Consider the following 21,499-nt stretch of genomic DNA (forward strand, 5'->3'; position numbering starts at 1 on the left):
CCAAAGCTGGTAATTGGATTGTCTATTTGTCTTCGTCCTGGCGGCCGGTCGATCGATTGATCGTCGCCTCTCGTCGACGGGGACTGCCCATGCGTCTGCGTGCCACACTACATTTATTCGAGCTGTTAACATCCAGCATACTCGCATGTGAGGCACAGCTGGGCACCAGCTGCTACCTGGGCCCCGCTGCGCGACAGGCCACGCCGGCTGCATATATCATACAACGCCCCCATCTTATGGATGCAACAGCAACCTAGCTTGATCGAATTAATTCGTAGCGAATGCCATGCATCATCATATTAAACCGATTGTTGTTAGGGCTCATAAAGTCATAATCTCGTCCACCTGTCGTGTCGATCCATGTCGTTACTGGTTACTGGTTACCAACCCGTGATCGATGATTCTGATTCATTCTCCTCGTCTTTTAGTTTCTTTAATTTTGGGTGATTAGTTGTATGGCCTACCCATCATAGGCCATTTGTACATCTTATATCCACAGACAGTGTCAGTGTAATGTTGGCAAACATTGGACAGGGGACTCACACAGCGGTCCTTTTCTCTGAGAGTCTGAATTAGCATCTGGTTGTTTCAGGCTCAAGTCAAAATACAGTAACATGGCTATCTTCGTGCTAGAGATCAAGACTCCATTATAAAAACTTCCTAGGGCAAGTACACAAGATTAAGAGGTTGTTTGGTTAATGTCTAAGCTTACCATAACTAAGCTTTGGCAAGTTGTGGCATGTGGCAAAAATATGGCCAAGAAATAGTTAGCCACAAGTGTGGCAATGTTAGCTCTAATTATCTGAGTATGACATGTGGGACCTAAGGATAGGAAAGTGTGGCATGACATAACTGTGGCATTGAAATAAACACACGACTAAAAACTGTGGCATGACTGAAATGTAGCGTGGCAAAGTGAAGAAATCAACCAAACACCTCCTAATTTTAGAAAGAAGAAGAAGAAGATGATGAATTCAGCCTACTTACTTTGAGGGGGTGTTGATATGAACTGAGCTTATTAAATGATGAAATGAAACGAGCAGAGAGTTGATCAATCCGTGTCGAGTCAATATCGGCCATGCTGTGATACAGTGGTAGCATCTGCAGCCAGCTACGAGATGATTGCACCGATTGTTTCCTCTGGCCTCGAGCCAAGGATGTAATTACAGTACGTAATTGGTGCTATTCAGGCCAGTTTTTTTAAGCTTAGATTAAGTTGCGCGGCGGGCCAGGGAGCGGCCGTAGAGTATTTGTTTTAGTAATTTAGGGTTTAGCTAGGCATGCACGAGCCAACGTGGAGAAGATATCGTTCATGTGCAAAACGGCAAATCTCTTCCCTTCCTACGTACTACTACTACTAGCGTCGTCCAAAATTTCCCGACCGAATCCAAACTCCCATCTGCGCAGGCGCAGCGACCCAAACCGGGCCGCACGCGGCTACACCACCACTACATATAACACGCGCGAGGGGAGCAGCAGCAGCAACGGCCGCGATAACACCTGCGACAAACCGGGCCGGGGTGATCGAGCGCAGCTAGCGCGCGGCGCCATGGACCCCTGCGCGTTCGTCCGCCTCACCGTGGACCAGCTCCTCCTCAAGCTGCCCTCCGTGCCGCGCCCGAGCTCCGGCGCCGCCGGCGTCCACCCTTCCACCTCCCCATGCTTCTGCACGCTCCACCTCCAGGACCACCCCTCCGCCGGCTCCCACTCCCGCACCGCGCAGCTGCCGCTCGCGTCATCCGAGTCCCCGGGCCCCGTCGCCGCCGGGGAGCCCGTGGTGATAAGCCTAGACGCCGCCGCGGTGCAGAGGCTCTCGGCGCGCCCCGCCGCCGAGCTCGTCGTGTCCGTGCACGCCGGGCAGAAGGGGAACGCCGGCTGCGGCATGAGCGCCGGCCGCGCGCTGGGCAGGGTGCGGGTGCCCGTCGACGTGGCGCGCGCCGCGGCCGGGGAGACCGTCGTCGCGCGCGACGGGTGGGTGGACGTGGGCAAGCCGGCCGCGGCGGCGGCGTCCCACGGCCACGCGCGCGCGCAGATCCACATGGTCGTGCGGGCCGAGCCCGACCCACGGTACGTCTTCCAGTTCGGCGGCGAGCCGGAGTGCGGGCCGGTCGTCTACCAGGTGCCCGGGGGCGCCGCCGGCGGTGGCCAGCGGCAGCCGGTGTTCACCTGCCGGTTCAGCGCTGGGCGGAGGGCAACCAGGACCAGGTTGGTGACTTGGTGTGCGGTACACGTATTACAATGTGCATGCATCATTGCATCTTCTTCGTTTGCTCGCTAAGTTAAGCTTGCGGTGTTAATAATTTGCTTTACAGTGACCCTGTGCTGACAAACGTGTATTTTCTCTTCAACTAAGTGCTTCTCGTACGTTGCTTATATGCTAGTTATATGTACGACGGTAATTGTGAAGTTCACTGCTAGATAAGATAGCTAGAGCTCATACTTGGGGGCGAAAAAAAATTCTTACGTTTTATACAGTATTTAGATAATGAAACACAGTCAGTGTTAGTTTTCATGGTTGATAAAAGTGTTGATGAATTCATTACACAAGTAGAGTTTTGCTTATTTTTCTTGAAGGTGCAAAAAAGAAAAACAAAATCGGTATGTAATCATGTTAGGATTTAAGTTTTCGAATTATAGTATTCAGCATGTACGTATAGCTAGCAGTTGGACAGTATAGTACGTGCCCGGCCTTGGCCTCTGCGGACTGCGGCTCTGCCCATACACGCTTATCAATGCAATTATGCAAATGTCCCCATCAGTCCAGGACATATATGATATATGGACATATGAATTAAAAACAAACAACTCAATTTATTTATCTTGTCATACGGCAATCGATTTGCTAATCAATACCGACTTGTGATTCGGCAATGCTCGATTATTTGAGAAAAAAGAAAGTAGTACAGCTCAATGAAGAATGTGATGCGATTCTATTTCATCCCAACTATCTTCATAAAGAAGTTGAAAATCATTTCGTCTCCTTTTCAATTTCGCTTTTCTTTCATACGGAATTCCTTTTCATTATTGGATGCCAGCTCTTAGATACCTTGTGGTTTATATCATGCACCGGCACTGGCAGTCATCTGATAAAATATTCCAACTCCCATACGTAACGACATTTTAAATTAATTTGCCATGGAAGGGAAACTTTTTAAGGTTAGAATAAAATGGTTGGAAGACTTGATAATTAAACACGCAGTACCAATATTCCAAGCCACGTACTACTAAATACAAATCCTATTAAGAAAGTTAAGCACCTCCAATCCTGCATGAATATATTTGTGCCATTGCTATTTGACCAGTCAGGTTGGGTTATGACATATGAGAACCTTCACTGTCAGTGCAGCTCAGATCTCCATACATATACATGCTTTGTTTATGCTAGCTCTACGGAACTTTAGTCACTGGACTTTGAAAGTGAAACATACGCCATGGATGGACAGCATGGTCAGATATAGACGACACCAACCGTGCATGTGACGGTCTTAGCATTCTGTCTAGTTACCTTACTAATTTGCTCTGCAAAATTTAAATCTTTAACCTCATTAGCTGTCTTCAGAATCTTCCTTGTATCATGTCCACCATTGCCATCACCTACTGGCTACTGATCTTGTACCAGTCACACTTGGCACCAACTTGTTATGCGCTACTCAAACTAAGCGGTTCTTTAATTACTAGCTCAAAGATAGTATGTTGCTATCTTAAACCTTTTGGTACTAGCCATGCACGCATGCACTTGCATGTTACTACTACAGAGCTAGTTAAACTAATCCTGCATGTGCTGTTTGTTTTGTCCAGATCGTTGACGTCGGAGTCGTCCATGACTCGGAGCACCAGCAGGAAGCTGCGGTCTTGGCTGAGCACGCTGCACGGCGACCGCGACGCGCAGGCGCGGCGCGAGCAGCGCAAGGGGTGGACGGTGACGATCCACGACCTGTCGGGCTCCCCGGTGGCCATGGCGTCCATGGTGACCCCGTTCGTGCCGTCGCCGGCGGGCTCGGGGCGCGTCTCGCGCGCCAACCCTGGCGCCTGGCTCATCCTGCAGCCCACCGGCGCCGGGCCGGCGAGCTGGAAGCCGTGGGCGCGGCTGGAGGCGTGGCGGGAGCGCGGCCCCGTCGACGCGCTCGGCTACCGGCTCGAGCTGGTGTTCGACTCGGGCCCCACCGAGTGCGCCGTCCCCATCGCCGAGTCGTCCATCAGCACCAAGCGCGGCGGCCAGTTCGTCATCGACCCGGCCACGTTCCCCGTGGGCGCCGCCGGCGCCGCGTGGCCGTTCGCCGGCGGCTTCGTGATGGGCTCCACGGCGGAGGGCGAGGGGAGGGCCAGCCGGCCCACCGTGCAGGTCGGCGTGCAGCACGCCACGTGCATGGGCGACGTGGCGCTGTTCGTCGCGCTCGCCGCCGCCGTCGACCTCTGCATGGACGCCTGCAAGCTCTTCTCGCAGAGGCTCAGGAAGGAGCTGTGCCATGATCAAGAGGACTAGCAGGGAGACGAAACGGAATCAAGTGCATGTACTTGGGGGTTTGGCTTGTGAAGTTGTGATGCATGCGATCACTTTCATGATTGTGATTAAATTAGTTAACTATAGATATTCAATTGTTTCTTGTGAAAGTGATGGCCTGTGGCTGTTTTTAGTTTAGGCTGGGTCGGATCACAAGAAGAGAAACGTATGCGCTATATTCTTTCCTCGCGATATTCTTTTGATTCTTTTTAATTTATATACGTTTCTGTTCCTCTTTTTTCCTTCTGAAAGTCTGGAAATAAACTCGGCTGCCCGATGCAAATCTGCCCTTTGGTGTCTCTGTAGACTGTAGCCTGTAGGTGCCTCTGATGAGTTGATGTACACTACACAAATTGTCTTTTCAGTCAACAGGTTAATTATACTATCTTATTTTTCACCATCCCGCACATACCAATACCCAAAAAAAAAGAATACCCTCGTTTTATCAAATCCCAATACAATTATTTATCACTTTATCATCTCCCAATATATTAATTCTTCACTTTCACATATTTCGATGCAATGATTTACTCAAAAACTAAACTTATTTGGGATAAATGGGATGTCCTAAAAATAAACTTATTTCCGAACGGAGGGGTAGCTATTTTTGGTGTGGAAACGTTCGGCCAGGACAGTGCCCATTGGCTGATGGGTTTAAACCTGACGTGTAGCCCATTTTCGGTTGGCCACGGGGCTGCTACTGACATGCGGGCCCATGTATTACGACGGAACGGGGCTGTGGCAGACCTACGGCCTGTTAAGGTACACATGGGCCGTTTTGGGCAGGTTGAGGTGTATTTACGACCCAACTCGTACAACTGCCTTCCGATTCTGGTGGGCTTGTGGGACGTAGGGTTGGGTCAGACGGTTTCCATTGTACTCCCTCCACATCAATGGCTAGATTTGTGGTGGCGCAGCGGCGCCGGAAGCCATCAGCCATGGGCTCATCATCGTCGTGAAGTATACGTTTCAGTAAGTTTCTTCAGTGCAGCGTTTGGTGATTATTTAAGTAGGAATAGCCTTGTTGTTCCTTTGTGAAAAAAGAGATAGTCTGTTCCTGTTTCTAGAGAAAAAGTGTGTTAGTTTTGCCGTTGCGATATTTTCATTAATTCTATCTCTTTTCTTGTTTGCTGTTAGCCTATTAGTGTTGTACCTGATATGGATGACTATAAACGATATGGTATTAAATTTGCATTGTTCATAACTTCAGTGTGTTCACCAAAAAAGTACATCCTCTTTGTTTTCCGATGCGAGAATTTAGAGGATTTACCATCAAATTCGCCTGCTTTAGGGCCTATTAGGATTATTACCCTACCAAATTTTTTTGGTAGTGCCAAAATAGGACAAGTTTTGGCACTACCAAATATTTGGTAAGATAAGATTATGTTTGGTCATATTTGGTTTGCTACCAACATATAGTCAAAATGTGAAATTGTAGTAAAGTATGTTCTAGATGATGCCAAATCTAGATTAGGTATTACCAATGAATGGGCTTCAATCCAAATCAAACACAACTACTATTCAAATTACCAAAATATTGGTAGGGCATGTTTTTGGTAACAATCCAAATAGGCCCTTAATTTTTTTACCACCTAATCCGCAATGCCCTCTATAATATATTATTAGAACTGTTAATTAGTATATTTGATACCACTTTCTCTGTTTTTCATGTATTTCTTATTTCTTAATTCCATTGACGTTCAAGCGTTTTCTCAGAGAACGCAATACAAAATCAAAGCAGTATTGTATATCTATAAGCTATACACATAATAGAACTACAAAAGTAGTACACAAGCATGTGTACAAAAAAATCTACACAAGCATCTGTACAAGTAACATTCCAACTTCGTGCTTGAATCGATCGCCATGAATTGTGTATATCTTCATTCTTTTCCTTGTACTTAAGGAATCAAATTGTAAAGAGGATCAATAGCCAGCATAACATGACTATCCATGCAGGTCAAACGTTCTTTGGCCTGTTGGATTGTTTGATTGCTGAAACAATGTCCAGCCTATTGAGTTCAATGATGTTATGTCAGGCTGCCGGCAAGTACAACAGAAGCCTGTGTTATTGCCCTCGCGACTCTGTGAATCTCGTGCTGTACAAACTTCCACGATTCTGTAGTGTTTTCCTTCCTTGCACTAGCTATAGCATTTTCTACACCAGGATAAGATGCACTTTCCCAGTCATTCTGTTCTGATGGTCCATAGACCTGCGAGAAGCAACAGCTGCCAATTAGCACAAAATACAAACTGCAATCTGAAAACCGTGATATCATGGTGTAATTCAAAACAAGAAACAATGTAAACTGAATCCACACACCAGATGTTTGAACCATTCTTGCTTGAACAGGCCTTCCCTGTTAGTGAATGCCCGTTCTGCCTGCATGAGCCGGTCATTGAGCGACCGTATTTTCATTGAATCCTTTTTCAGCTGGTTGCTCGACAGTTGCCTTTGAAGCTCCTAAGAACAGTCATTCCTCTTAGTCATGATGAAAACCTGACCTAGAAGGCTGTCTGAAATAGTAGAAATTCTTCATGTACATTTACCTTTCTCTCGCCATTTACTTTGGTAGCTGCCGTTTTCAGAGCTCTAATTGCATTGTGCAGTGGAGAGCAACTGATAGCCGTTCCCCCTACTTCATTCTCTACTACCTTCGTATATGCCTGTGATAAAAAAAACATTAAAATCACGTAATAATTCCAGTCACAGAAAAGGGAAATCAACAGAGTTCCTCTCTACAAAATACTACTGGAAACATAGTGATGATACCTCAAGTTCAACAGGGTAGGACATGTAATTGAAGGGCAGGATCTCTTCGTCAGCAAGCCTCAAAGCCATCATTCCCCAGATGCTAGCAGCTGTAATACGAAAATGCCGCTCATCATGTTGCAGAGAAAGTACTAACAGCCTTCAAAAAATACAGAGCAATACCTGCAGCGTGCCTACTGAACCCTGGATCTCCGAATTTCTCCATCCACACGAAGTCATCGTATAACGAATGATATATGGGATAGCCTGGTCCTGCAAAGGACAAGGCGAAACAAGCAAAATCCATTAAAAAGATAGAAGTGAAAAATCCATTTAAAAGATGGCTGGATAGATTCTGGAACATGAAAACCCTTGCCTTCTCCAAAACTCATGCTGGTTGAAGGAATACCAACATGCTGGACGAAAGCTGAAAAATCTGATCCACCATGGCCTAGCCGTCCAATCTTTTATGTGGGGGCAGGTGATCAGCAATGACGTTAAAATTATTTTTTTTCGAAATGAAAATTTTACAGCTAAATATATCAAGTAACTTGGAAATAGGAATTACTACTATAACTATTCTGTTTCTAATATAAACCATCTTACAACTCACCAAGGGGGAAATGTTGGATTTGACCCAAGAATCATACACGGTTTGAGATGAATTGTCAGGATCTTGAACCTTCATGATTGGAGAAAGTGCATTTATAGTTATTAGAAATCACAACCAAGGATACGTTATAAACATAAAATGTCTCACTAGTGTTTGAAAAAAAAAAGTTGAAACACCCATTATTGACTATTTCTACAGTAAAACCAAAAGAAAAGGCAATAAAGCTCTGCCATTTTTTTTCGTCTTTTCCCCCAAAAAATGTCAACGTGACTCGTTTTCAGGAATGATGTGCTCACCAATTTCATTGTTTCCTGAAATAGTTCGTCAAGTTGCGGAGTTGCAGAGGGATGAAATACCGGGCCAACTACTGAAACGTCAACGTTAAGATAAGCAACAGCTCTTGAGGAAAGCATCTCCCTATTTTCTTCAACCCATTCAGTTGATCCTGTCTGCATAAATGTAAGTTGTGAATGATCACCATTCTAGTTTCTCTTACTCTGCATAACTCTGTACATATATAGTGCAGAGAGAGAGAGAGAGAGAGAGAGAGAGAGAGAGAGAGTCAGAGATATTTACCAGCCCATACTCTTCTGCATCCCAGCTGCAGAAGATTATAGTTCTTCTAGGTCTCCATCCTTGCTTTTGCAGCACCGAAAGCCTTTGAGCTAGCTAAACGACAAGTAAACAACACGCCAAGATGCAGACATGGCCATGTTCTGAGTGATCAGTCGCAGTATTATAAACCGGTGTTTTGGCTCAGCAAAGTTACGAGAAAGTACAGCCTACTGAACTTCGGAGAAAGAACTTTGTGCCCCAAAAATTACCTCAATCATAGCTGCCGTTCCGCTATTGGGATCTGATGCTCCAAACGTCCAGGCATCACGATGGTTACCAAGGATAACATATCTGCATCACAAAAGGGTCAAATTTCAGTTAAGTCACATCCTAAGTTCATCTCTGATTTCATTTTGTGTGGTTGTGCCTAGACTTTCTGCAGACTGATACGTCTCTAATCAGTCAGCTACATGATTTTTTAAAACGAAAAATGTGTAGCTGTATTACTTTCTGATCTCTATATTCTGCAGGATATGGATATGATAGCAACAGGAGACGGTGGACATCTACATCCGAAATATAAAGTGAGCCATGTATAGCTTGCCAAGATAATATTTTTGTTATCTACAAATCTGTTGAAATATTGAAACTACAGAGGGAGAAAAAAATGTCAAGGGCTCCCACTATCCAAATGTCAAGGGATAGAAATTATACAATAAATATTGGACTAGAAAATCATCTGTTGATAATGGTGGGTGATTGGGTGAATATGTCAGGCCTAGATTGATAATGTAGAATAAAATTGTTGTAATTATACATTCCCAGCAATGATAAGATGAAATTTTGTGGCAAATATAGGCATGTAAAAGTACCACGGTAGTGCAGAGTATTAGGTCAATGGTAGAGCACATGAAATTTTTTTATCGGTAGTTATGAATCTTCATAATTTTAGTGAGGCTAGAGATATATTACAGATCTCTATCAACATATGGTTAGCAATTCCGAAAAAAATATTGTCAACGAATGGTCCAAAAGCAGTGCATGGCAATGCCCAAGTGGGATGCATGTGTTAACAACCAGCACAGGTTGTGATTGAAAATCTGAAGCAGCAGTTAGTTAGAGAAATACCCCATGAAGAAGTGTATACTGGAGGAGTAGAGTAATTTAATCTGATGCAATGTCAAAAAGAGTTACCTGTCCGGCTCCTCTGCACCTTCGATCACCGCGAAGACATTCTCGATAGTGGCCATCGTATCATTCCCCTGCAAACTCCACAAGAAACCATTGGCTCGTTGGTTGCAAGTTGCGACCCATGAGGCCATGACTACTAAAAAAACAACATGCGGATTTCAGTGATCGAGACAGAAAGGCTCGTCGAATGTTGCTTACGGTATACGTCAGGTTCAGGATCGCCGGGCCAGGGCCGAGGCGGTACACTGGGCTGCCCTCCCGGCCCTGCCAGTCCGCCGGCGCAGCGTCGCCGCCCAGCGCGGCGTGGATCTCCGCCGCGTCACGCGCGGACACGGGCAGCGCGGGGATCCCCGGCATGTCGTCGGTGTCCATCGCCTCCTCCACACTCACGCGCTCGCACCCTTCGGACGACGCCCACATCGGCGTCGTCGGGTCGCCCACGCCCCGGAACAGGCTGCCCACCTGCACGCCGGTCGGCGGCAGCCACCGGGAGTCGGGGAACCACGCCTCCCCCGGGGCGCCGCCGTACTGCAGAGGATCGGTGTACACCACCGCGGCCGCGGCACCCGCCACGCGCGCGTTGTGCACGATGTCCTCGCAGTGGATCCTCCCGTACCGCGCGACCGCCACCTTGCCCGCGACGTCGACGCCGCGGGAGGCGAGGTAGGCGAAGTCCTCCTCGCGGCCGTAGTTGGCGTACACGGCCTCGGCGGACACCGAACCGGAGGCGGCGTAGGCGTAGAACGTCGGCATGACCTCCGCCGTGGCCGACGCGTAGGGGTCGTTCGGGTACGTCTCCTGCGACAGGGCGAAGCTCGTGGTGGTGGCGCGGCCGGGGACGGCGAGGGAGAGCGAGCGCTCGACCGGGTAGGAGAGGAGGACGGAGTAGGGCGTGATGTGCGCCGGGATGGAGAGGGACGAGAAGGCGTCGCGGACGTAGGCGGCGGTGAGCGAGTTGGCCCTGGTGCCCGCGACGTGGGGGTGAAGCGTGAGCGCCCGGAGGTGGAGCGCCGCGGTATCGTTGGAGGCGAGGGAGAGGAACAGACTGCCATAGTTCGGCGCTGGTGCGGAGTGGACGACGAGGAGGAGCAGCGAGAGGGAGGCTCCGAGGGCGGCGAGGGTGGAGGAGACGACGCAGATGAGCCGGCGCGGGGTGGTAGGTTTGTGCGGCGGCGTCGGCGAGGGAGAGAGGAGGAGGGAGGTGGCGTCGAGGCGCGACATGGCGCGCGGCGCGGGGTGGTGCGCGCGGGGATCGCGCGGCGGAAGGAAGAGGAGCAGAGTGCGGGGTGCTCTGTTCTGGCTCGTTTGCTTCCGTGCCGCGGGCGCGCTGTTTCTGGCTCGCGCGCTGTTTAATCCGCGGAGACAACTGACAAGCGGACCAGTGGCAAGCTGGATACTGCTGCTGCTACTGCCACACCGGCAGTTTGATCGTGCGGCGGCGATGCGACCACAGCGCACGCCACAACAATGGCAGTGTTTATAGTTTCCGCCTATTCCTAACTTTCCATCACATCAAATTATATCAAAACTGTCCTACGCATATAAGCTTTCAACTTTGAGTAAATTACACCCACGGTACAACAACTTGGTAGGTGAGTGTAATTTAGTATAATAACTTGAAAAATAAGCGTTCTAGTACAACAACTTAGCAGGAAAGTACAATTTAGTATAAGGACTTTATAAGTGGTCGTATAAATGCAATAACTTTTAAGGTAGGTAAGATTTTAATACAAGAGTAAAGTTTATCACCTGTCCCTAAACTTGTCGCTGTGTCATCCCGGTCCCTAAACTCGCAAATCGATCATTCAGATCCTCAAACTTGTTCGACTGTGTCATCCCGGTCCCTAAACTTGCTTATCACTCGTTTAGGTCCTCCAACTTGTTCAGTTGTGTCACCCCGGTCCCTAAACTTGGATTTGAATATCATCTGGGTCAAATAGAACCGTCTAAAGACTTTATATTTAAAAATAATTCATAGTTTTTCCATGTGAACTCTAATGAAAACAAACTTTATATCAAACTTGTAGCCCTCGACGCGATCTACAATTTTGTAGTTGAATTTTTTTATTTTAAGTCATTTTTTGTCCCAAAATGTAATTTTAAAATTAAAATTTCAAAATCTATAAACATGCAACAAAATTTTGGGACCCTAAACAGTTTTAATTCAAAACCTTTTCAACTAGAAAGTTGTAGGTCGCGTCGAGGGCTACAATTTTGATATAAAGTTTGTCTTCATTAGAGTTCACATGAAAAAATTATGAATTATTTTTTGATATAAAGTTTTTAGACCGTCCTGTTTAGGGACCGGGGTGACACAACTGAACAAGTTGGAGGACCTAAACGAGTGATCTGCAAGTTTAGGGACCGGGATGACACAGTCGAACAAGTTTGAGGACCTGAACGGTCGATTTGCGAGTTTAGAGACCAAGATGACACAATGGTACAAGTTTAGGGACCGGTGATGGACTTTACTCAAAAGAGTAAAATAAATTATAATTTCGACAACTTAATTTCAAGCATTTTTTATATAAATTCAAATTTTTAAGTACTTATTTTGAAAATATACTAGCGTGGATTTGTATAAACATATTTATATTTTTTTCCTAATAACTAATAACTGAAAGTCAATTAAACTGAATATAGAAATTATTATATTTCGGTTGATATTTGAGAAGGTGAAGAAAACAAAAAATTCTTAAAGGTAATTGGATATAAATTGTATGTGCAATATAATTCTTAAAGATTAAATTCAATATTATAAGGTAATATTTGTATCAACTAAAAAAAAGATAATATTTGTAGGATTATTGTGTTTTGGCATATTGACATAGTGAAAAAACTCACCTAGCATATGCTTATCCAAATTGATTCACCAAAATACTAAATTATCAAATTCTTATACTAGAATGCACCCACTTGTCAAATTGTTACACTTGGACGTTCTATTCTAAAGTTCTTGCACACTATATCGCACCCACCTACCAAGTTGTTATACCGTGGGCGCAATTTACTCTTCAACCTTTTTTTTTCAAACTTCCAACTTTCTTCAAACTTCACTTTTTTAGGAACTGAACACACCCAGGCCGTATTTAGTTCCCCAAATTCCAACTTTCCATCGCATCAAATCACATCGAAAACTTTTCTACACACATAAACTACCAACTTTTTCTTTAACCTACCAACTTTCTCTCAACTTCTCAACTTTTCCACTATCTAAACACAGCCCCAATGTCTCGGATGAAAATCTTGTGAGGCTGGACGCTGGAGAGGATCTTGCCGGCTTGCCGCTTTGGGGAAGGAGCGATTATTATAGATCAGGTTCTCGCTGATGGTTCGCTGTTTCAGCCACTCCGTCACAACGTGCGCTACAGTTGAGTACCCCAACTTCGCCGCTCGTGTGACGTCACCGGTGGCCATCTCCAGCTCAGACATGTTTGTTTCCTAATAAGATAAGCTCCCGTGTGTAGTGCATGGTCTCCCGCAAGGCGCTAGGCGCTAGGAGCCTAGGATGATGGTGATGTAGTACTTACTCCTACAAGGGATCAACTACATCACCATCAAGTTTAATAGTTATTGATTGGCGGCAGGCAATGCCAACAGCGTTAGGATGTTGATGAGCGAGTGATTGGGTGGTGTCCCAATGCTACGCTACAATTAGCGGACCAATCTGTTAATGTTCCATTAGGGACACGCAGGGGTACTCCAACTAGAGTCCCTTTCTTCCTGTCAATTCATCCTATTACAAATCCAAAAGTTGAACAAAGTATGGAGGCTTAATTATCTTGGGCACGCACTATTTGTGGATGCCTCGAACTGTTTGGCTTCCAGGTTTAAAATTTGCCATCTTTTTTGTTCTATGTCGACACTTATGTCCTCATCTTTTATTTGAGTGTCAGATTAAACTTGCTGCTTACTACCCCTCCGTGTTAGAAAAAGTGCAGTTTTACACGGTTCATGTTTAACCATTGATTATCTGTTTTATTTTTAAAAAATATGATTGGTATTTTAATTGTTATTAGATGATAAAACATAAATAGTACTTTACGTGTGACTATTTTTTTTATGTTTTCCATAAATTTTTTAAACAAAACGGACGGTCAAACGTTAGACAAAAAACTCGTATCTACGCTTAAATTGGGATGTAGGTAGTATTACTTGTTGGATGAACAACTGAAACTCTCGGATGTGACGTCAAAAGAAAATTGGGGGTGGGGGATTGGAATAAAGGCCCTGGTTAGTTCCCATGCAAAAACTTTTCATCCTGTCACATCGAATGTGTCGGAGAATGAACTCCTCCACCAAGGAACTGTGAGGCCCCCCTTTGTGAGTTCGGCCGGGGGCAGCGGGTGAGATTCGAGGATTTGGTGAGCGAAGCTGTGTGATCTTGAGGGGGTTAACCCCCCCCCCCCCAGACGATGAGACAAAAGAGGTTTATACAGGTTCGGGCCACTGAGAAGCGTAATACTCTACTCCTGTGCATGGTTGATTGAATGTAGAACAAGTGCTTGGGGTTGCGAGACCCAAGCCCCAGTTCACCCCGAAGTCCCCCTCTCCACCACTAGGCCTGGACCTCCTTTTATACCTCAAGGGGTTACCACATGGGCCCAACAACCTAACCTAGCTCCGGTGGAGAAGTATTATAATCTTTGCATTAAATGCATGTCTTGTCTCTTGACTTGGGAAGCCAAGCACACGTCGTCTTGATGATGGGGCCTGTCAAATCTTGCCGCCTGACACGGGGGTGCACCTGTCAATCACCATTTAATGGGTGAAGACTTCTGGGCTCCTATTACACCGGGAAACGGGAGCCTTACTCTGACCAGAGCGGGAGGACCGACTCCGGCTGGGATAAGAGGATGAGAAACTCTCACCATCATTATTTGATGGGACATGTCAAGCTGCACGCCGCCTGACACACGAGCAGCGGACAGGCACACTAGCCAGTCTCATCGGTCATTCGACCAGTCACAGACCGGTTGAGTGCACTGCACGCTGCATTAAATGCGGCGTGGCGCGACCGCTCAGGACGCCATAAATGTGGGCAGGTGGGCACCTGGAGGCGGACACCTAACCCACCGTACGTGGTGACCTAGAGAGGGGGTCGGGGGAGCCCGACCCCTAGTCACGGGAGGGGGTGGCCGCCGCCCGACCTCGGGGGGGGGGGGGGGAGCCACGTGGCGCCTGGGGCGGCCTTCTCCCTCTAGTCTCGGCCAGGGAGTGGCCGCCGCCCTACCTCGGGCCCGACCCCCCTCGGGGGAGGGCCACGTGGCATCGGGGGGTAGCCTCCTCCATCCAGTCTCTGGGAAGGAGTGGCCGCCGTCCTACCTCGGGCCTGATTCCCCTTGGGGAAGGGCCACGTGGCATCGGGGGGCAGCCTCCTCCGACTAGTCTTTGGGGAAGGAGTGGCCGCCACCCCACCTCGGGCCTGACTCCCCTCGGGGGAGGGCCACGTGGCATCGGGGGCAGCCTCCTCCCTCTAAACCCGATACTCCCGGGCCCATATCACCGACAGAATGTTTAGACACATCCATGGAGTATAAATATAGATAAAAAAAACTAATTATATAGATTGCTTGTAAATTGCGAGACGAATCTTTTAAGTCTAATTGCGCCATAATTTGACAATATGGTGCCACAGTAAACATTTGCTAATGATGAATTAATTAGGCTTAGTAAATTCGTCTCGCAGTGTACAGGCGGAATCTATAATTTGTTTTGTTATTAGACTATGTTTAATACTTTAATTTTATGTCCGTATATCTGACGTGACACGCCAAAACTTTTCATCTCGTAACTAAACAGGGCCAAACAGAGAACACAAGTTTTCAGCGTCATAAAACACACACTAAAGTTTTCAGTGCTTGAATTTACTATTCCGACCCAGATCGATAGGTGTGACCAACGAACCAACTGCTGCGACCGACGCTACCTACAGCAGATCTATCGGCCAAGCAGATTCACGAGGAATCAATCAATAAAAACTGCTTGATCCGTGTCCTTGTGTGGCCATGGAGGTGACGCAGGATATACTCGTCTGGCACCATTCCAATAAGCTGCAAGATTCCAAGCCTTATCGAGATAATTAAAAAAAAGAGATACTATCGTACTGGTCAATTTGTTGTGGTACACTACGACAGCGAAATGGAGACGGTCACTCAACTCTTAAACAATTATGCTTCCGGTTTTATTCAACAGAATTTGGGTTAACCCATCTGAAAAAAAAAAACTCTCAAACAAATTATTCGTAGTACCCTAGAGAATCACGCAGGGTAATCCACAAGAGAGTTTCTTGTGTGCTTGGAATTAATTAGAACCCTTGATCACCTATAATCCAACGCACTAAGATAAAAGGTACAGGAGCAAAGTAGTAAAAGGATGGGCCAGGTATGAGAGGTGGAAGGTTAAAATGGTAATTAACTTCTATAGTTGATTTGTGTGGTTAAAGATAAATGCGTTATCTTTTCAATATTCATCTCTTTACGATCCGCTCAAAACTCCCGATCCGTTCCAAATGCCGTGCACGTCCTGATGCCACCGCTGGCTGCTCCTCCCGCCGGTTCCTCGCCGGGACGCCGGCTACATAAGTTGATGTTCGGACTTCTCGGATAGGTTGGCCTTCAGAGTGTGCCGTCCATGACCTCGAGGTAAAAGCGGCTGCCGGTGATGTCGAGTGAACCTGCCGGCTTTGCATAAACGTGCTTGATCTGCTTAATTAAATGATCAGCGATTAACCACAGAATATCTTGTTCGATCAGGCTAGCAATTAGATGCATCAATTTCGCAAGAAATCAATGACCAAACTTTTCAATTCCATTCAACAGCTTTCGAGCCAATCAATGCTTAACAAAAATGAAATAATGCTTCAGCATTTAGGAACCATCAGCAGCAGCAAGCATCCAGCCGTCGGTCGCAACCATCGTACATGCCCGCCGGTCGTCGCTGCCGAACGCAACCGTACGTGCCTGCCGATCGCAGCCACCTTGCGTGCTGCCCCTGCTCCTGGTCCGTTCTTTCACTTGGGATTTAAAGTTAGGGTTAGACATAGAGAGATTGAGGTCACGCTAATATCGTGAAAAAAAACAATCTCATTGAAACGACAACGTCAGCCAGCGGATGGGGATTGGACAATTACTAAGCTATCCTTGTTAATATTATTTCATAATCCTAAATTACCCTTTAGGAATCAATGGTGGATATTAATTGGTTTAGGAGGTCCCTGGGATACCTCTCAACCACCGTAAAAGATCTCCACAATTCATTAACATCAATAATTATGATACTAACTGAAGATAGTTCTTCAGTATCTTCACAGGTACTTGTGTAACTATATCATATCATCGTAACTACGTGTCGAGCTGGTATCTGGTACTTTAAACTGCACAAAACTACGTGTAGAGCTGGTATCTGGTACTTTAAACTGCACAAAATGAAATCGTGTAGTGATCTTAATTTATGTACTCTCATGTTAGTCTACCATCAAGGACAGCTGAAGCCTTGGACACAGCCCTTGCAGCCCTGTAAATTTCATGCTGCAGGAGCTGCCAAGATTCGGTTGTGTTGAGCTTATTTGCCTTGTCGATGGCCGACACGATACCAGGGAATGCCTTGGTGCCCCAGTCGTCTTGGTCAGACGATGCGTATATCTGTCAAAAGAAAAAAAATGATTGGACATAGGTTATCACTTTGTCAGCATCAAATTTGGATCAGAACGGCATACCAAACTGCAGAACTGATGATACTCACCATATGTTTGTACCACGGCCTACCGTCGAGCCCTTCCCGGTTGATGAAGCCTCGCTCCGCCATCATTAACCGGTCGTTGATATCTCTGACTTTTACTGTGTACGCTCTCGTTTTTAGGCTCCAGTTTTCTGCTTGTAGCATCTGCAAGGCAGAAATGAGATGTTTTCATTGGAATGTTGGAGCAATTTTGCGCGCCATACACTTCTGTTTCACTGAAAACGGAAGGCGTTACCATCTTTTCTTTGTGAATTTTGTTGGCTGCTTTTCTAAGCTGGTCAATTGACTTGTGTAAAGGAGCGAAACTGACAGGACATCCTGTACACCCACCTTCCACAAGTTTTGTGCATTTCTGCGATAAAAAATGTGGCAGGTAATTCATATGTTAAGCATTTGCTGCAGATTGTTCCACCAACTCTGGTAATTTCATAACCTAACATTTACCCATCAGCGAAAAGTGTGTCACAATTATGTTCTGTTTTTATTTATAAAATGAATCGAGGCTTTGTCTTGTGTCCTAAATTGGTCATCTCAATTGAAGAAAAGAAGGAAAGTTACCTCCAGTTCTGATGCGTAAGAGACATAATTGAGGGGTAAGATCTCATCATCTGCAAGCCTCAAAGCAATCAGACCCCATACACTTGCCACTGCATGATTATGCAAGCAAAATAAATGAATCTGTCAGTGTTTGCAATGAGATGAAAAACCTTTGAACAACAACTAGTTCAGTACATGCAACATGTCTGTGAAACAACGGATCTCCGAATCTCTCCATCCAAACATAATCATCGTACAGTGAGTGGTAAACAGGGTAATCTTCCACTGCAAGAGCAATAATATTAGTAGATGCTAAAGGAGTGACAGCAGCAGAGACTGCAAACAATGGTGAAGTAATAAAAAAAATTAGGAGTTATCAAGATCAACATCTCCAATATATAATCATTACTTGTTCCGTAAGACATGTCAAGTGAAGGTACTCCAATATATTGTAGAAAAGCTGCAAAATCTGTTCCTGCTCCAGCCACTCTATCAATCTGAAAAGAAAACTTTATCACTTTCAGCACAAAGATAATTTTATTCCAGATCTAAGATTGCACATAACAGGATTATAAAGCCATTTCACCACTGTACAATGTACGCACCGGAGGATGGTGGCGAATCATAGTGTCATACAATGTCTGCGATGGATCATCAGGATCTTGCACCTTCAAAAGAGAGGGTGGAAAATGAAATGATTTTTGTGCCTTTGTAAGACTGCTATATACTTTGATATTGGCCCTGTTCAAAGAAAATTTCCCTCCCTCCCTCTCTTTTCAAAATGACGGTCTTAGTTATACTTCTTAATCAAAAAACAAAATCTGGCTGTCCAATTTGTAAAAAAGGAAAGACGGAGTAAAGCTTAAATACCATTTTACTTGCTTCTTTGATCAACTGATCAAGTTGAGGGGTTGCCCGGGGCCTAAAACCTCCAGGGCCAAACACTGTTATATCCACATTCAAATAAGCAATAGCTCTTGAAGCCAGCATATCCATGTTGTCCTCGACCCATTCAGTAGACCCTATCTGAGACATTGAGTGTGCCGCATCAATACACAACCTTCTGATAAAGAAGCAATTCAGAACAAGTGATCAAGGACATACCAGAGCAAACTCTTCTGCATCCCAACTACACACAATGATTGTTCGTCTAGGCCTCCATCCCTTCTTCTCAAGCTTGGACAGCCTTTCTGCGATCTATATATATAGGTGTGATGCTAACATTATATCATCAACTCTTGGCATTCAGAAATTATAGATGCCTTTTATCATCAACAAAAAGAATATGCACTTAAATTTGTTGTTTGGAAAATGAGACAAAGGCTAACTAGAAAGGGAAAGGATGAAATATTCATGTCTCCAAATGTCTGATGAAAGATGACATATCTGTATAATTTGCTCCTCTAAACTGAATTGATTACCTCGAGCATAGCTGCTGTTCCACTGTTGGGATCAACTGCTCCGAATGTCCAGGCATCACGATGGTTCCCTATGATCACATATCTGTTCACAAACGGGCAAATTTATCCTTATTAGCTTTGCCTTGGCTTTACAAAATTTCTAGAAATCTAATCGTCTCCTGTGGGATGAAAAATGAGGACTTTGATCTAAACTCAGAACAATATGCAGGGCAGGGCACTAAGTCAAAGCCTGATAAACAGTGATACCACGTGTCCACGTGCAACTGAATTCTATACGTATGCAGAAAAAGACAATCAGGAATGCCATTCACTTGTTCGAGCGAGAGATTACCTATCAGGCTCTTCTTTTCCCTCGATCACGGCAAAGACATTTTCGATGGTTGCTAAGGTGTCATTTCCCTGCAGTTCACCACAGAAACAACGATGAGTCGATGAGTTTTCTTGGATAATGACTCAACTAGAACACTAAGATCCACTCACAATGTACGTGAGATTCAGCACAGCAGGACCGGGTCCGAGGCGGTACATGGGCGCGCCCTCGCCGCCCTGCCACTCCGTCGGCGCCGCGTCGCCGCCCATCGCCTTGAGGATCGTCTCCCCGTCCCTCGCCGACACCGGCAGCGCTGGGATGCTGGGCATCGCGGCGCTCCCGTCGAGCTCCCCCTGGCTCAGCCGCTCGCAGTCCTCCCCGGCTGCGCAGGACGGCCACAGCGGCGTGGTCGGGTCGCCGTTCCCGTAGTACAGGGTCCCCACCTGCACGCCGGTCGGCGGCAGCCAGCGCGCGTCGGGGAACCACTTCCGCTTCCCCTTCGCTCCTGCGCCGCCAAAGTCCTTGGCGTCGGTGTAGACGATCGCGGCGGCGGCGCCCGCGGCACGGGCGTTCCGCACCATGTCCTCGCAGTGCAGGTTTCCGTAGCGCACGAGCGCGACCTTCCCGGCGACGTCCACGCCGCGGGAGGCGAGGTACTCGTAGTCCTTGGTGTTGCCGTAGTTGGCGTACACGACCTCGGCGGCGACGGAGCCGGAGGCGGAGTAGGCGAAGTACGTGGGGATGACCTCCGCCGCCGCCTCGGAGTAGGGGTCCCCGGGGTAGGTCTCCTGGACCAGAGCGAAATTGAAGGCGGCCGCGCGGCCAGGCACGGAGAGGGAGAGGGAGCGGTGGATGGGGTAGGAGAGCAGCACGGAGTAGGGCGTGACGCGGGTGGGGAATGAGAAGGAGGAGAGCGCGGCGCGGACGTACTCGGCGGCGACGGCGTTGGCCTCCGTCCCGGCGACGTGGGGCCGGAGGGTGAGCGCGCGGAGGTGCGCGGCGGCGGTGTCGTTGTTGCCGAGTGAGAGGAAGAGCGCGTGGTAGCGCGACGCGGGGGCCGGCGCGAGGTGGTGGTAGGAGGCGACCAGGGCCACGGAGATGGCCAGGAAGGCGACGAACCTGCGCCTCCTCGTGGCCGCATCACCGCGCCCGCCGTCGCCGCCTCCCATGGGCGCAGCATCGGGGAGGATCAGCGGCTGCCGCTGCTGTGGCTTGCCGTGGCGAGACATGGGTGATGGGCGCAGTGGCTTGGGTGGAGTTTGGAGAGGCGTCGTAGTTTGCGGTTGCAAGCAACGTCACTTTGTCAGCGCCAAGAGCCCAAGAGGTTGTATCGTCTCGATTTAATTGGGTCGTTCGCATCGCACCGCAGCGCGCGGTGCTCGCACACGTTGCAACTTGCAAGTTGCCGCGCAATGCTTCGTTCGGCTTCAATAATTAAACGCTTATAATAAGTGTGGAAAAATATCAAGGCTGATTATGAGCGTCAGCCATCAGCTCACTTTTGTTGATGCCCACGAGTTTTTCCTCTAAAAAATATTAGCTCGTGAGCAACGTTCCAACTCCGCGAGCGAAAAGTAGTACTTGTCTCTCTAATAAACGAAGTTACGGATTGTCTCTCTAATAAACGAAGTTACGGATTATGACACGTTGAAATGCAAACCATATTTTTAATATACTCCCTCTGTTTTTTAATAGATGGCGCCGTTGACTTTTGAACATATGTTTGATCATTCATCTTATTCAAAAAATTTTATCTAAACGTATAGATATAAATTATGCTTAAAGTACTTTAAGTGATAAAACAACTCACAACAAAATAAATTATAATTACGTAAATTTTTTGAATAAGACGAATGGTCAAACGTGTAATAAAAAGTCA

The 21,499-nt window shown here is 46.8% G+C and overlaps 3 protein-coding genes across 3 annotated transcripts; 1 reads left to right on the forward strand and 2 right to left on the reverse strand.

Annotated features, from left to right (window-relative positions):
• The first annotated feature begins 1,312 nt into the window (after positions 1–1,312).
• Positions 1,313–4,915, forward strand: LOC127768027 (uncharacterized). The gene is made up of 2 exons (XM_052293542.1): positions 1,313–2,205; positions 3,799–4,915. Exons 1-2 carry the CDS (start codon positions 1,313–1,315, stop codon positions 4,481–4,483), a joined length of 1,578 nt encoding a protein of 525 aa, XP_052149502.1. The 3' UTR covers positions 4,484–4,915.
• A 1,240-nt stretch (positions 4,916–6,155) lies between these two features.
• Positions 6,156–10,922, reverse strand: LOC127762068 (probable glutamate carboxypeptidase LAMP1). The gene is made up of 12 exons (XM_052286424.1): positions 9,811–10,922; positions 9,616–9,683; positions 8,691–8,772; positions 8,443–8,535; positions 8,163–8,315; positions 7,867–7,935; positions 7,630–7,717; positions 7,437–7,526; positions 7,275–7,363; positions 7,052–7,168; positions 6,825–6,965; positions 6,156–6,714 (listed from the first exon to the last, which is right to left on the reverse strand). The coding sequence occupies exons 1-12, from the start codon at positions 10,831–10,833 to the stop codon at positions 6,532–6,534; spliced, it is 2,196 nt and encodes a 731-aa protein (XP_052142384.1). The 5' UTR covers positions 10,834–10,922; the 3' UTR covers positions 6,156–6,531.
• A 5,882-nt stretch (positions 10,923–16,804) lies between these two features.
• Positions 16,805–21,025, reverse strand: LOC127760002 (probable glutamate carboxypeptidase LAMP1). The gene is made up of 12 exons (XM_052284209.1): positions 19,791–21,025; positions 19,642–19,709; positions 19,311–19,392; positions 18,994–19,086; positions 18,760–18,915; positions 18,495–18,557; positions 18,299–18,386; positions 18,085–18,174; positions 17,911–17,999; positions 17,588–17,704; positions 17,356–17,496; positions 16,805–17,255 (listed from the first exon to the last, which is right to left on the reverse strand). Exons 1-12 carry the CDS (start codon positions 20,847–20,849, stop codon positions 17,073–17,075), a joined length of 2,229 nt encoding a protein of 742 aa, XP_052140169.1. The 5' UTR covers positions 20,850–21,025; the 3' UTR covers positions 16,805–17,072.
• Positions 21,026–21,499: the final 474 nt, after the last annotated feature.

The sequence above is a fragment of the Oryza glaberrima genome, chromosome 1, assembly GCF_000147395.1.
Source record: "Oryza glaberrima chromosome 1, OglaRS2, whole genome shotgun sequence".
Taxonomy (NCBI): domain Eukaryota; kingdom Viridiplantae; phylum Streptophyta; class Magnoliopsida; order Poales; family Poaceae; genus Oryza; species Oryza glaberrima.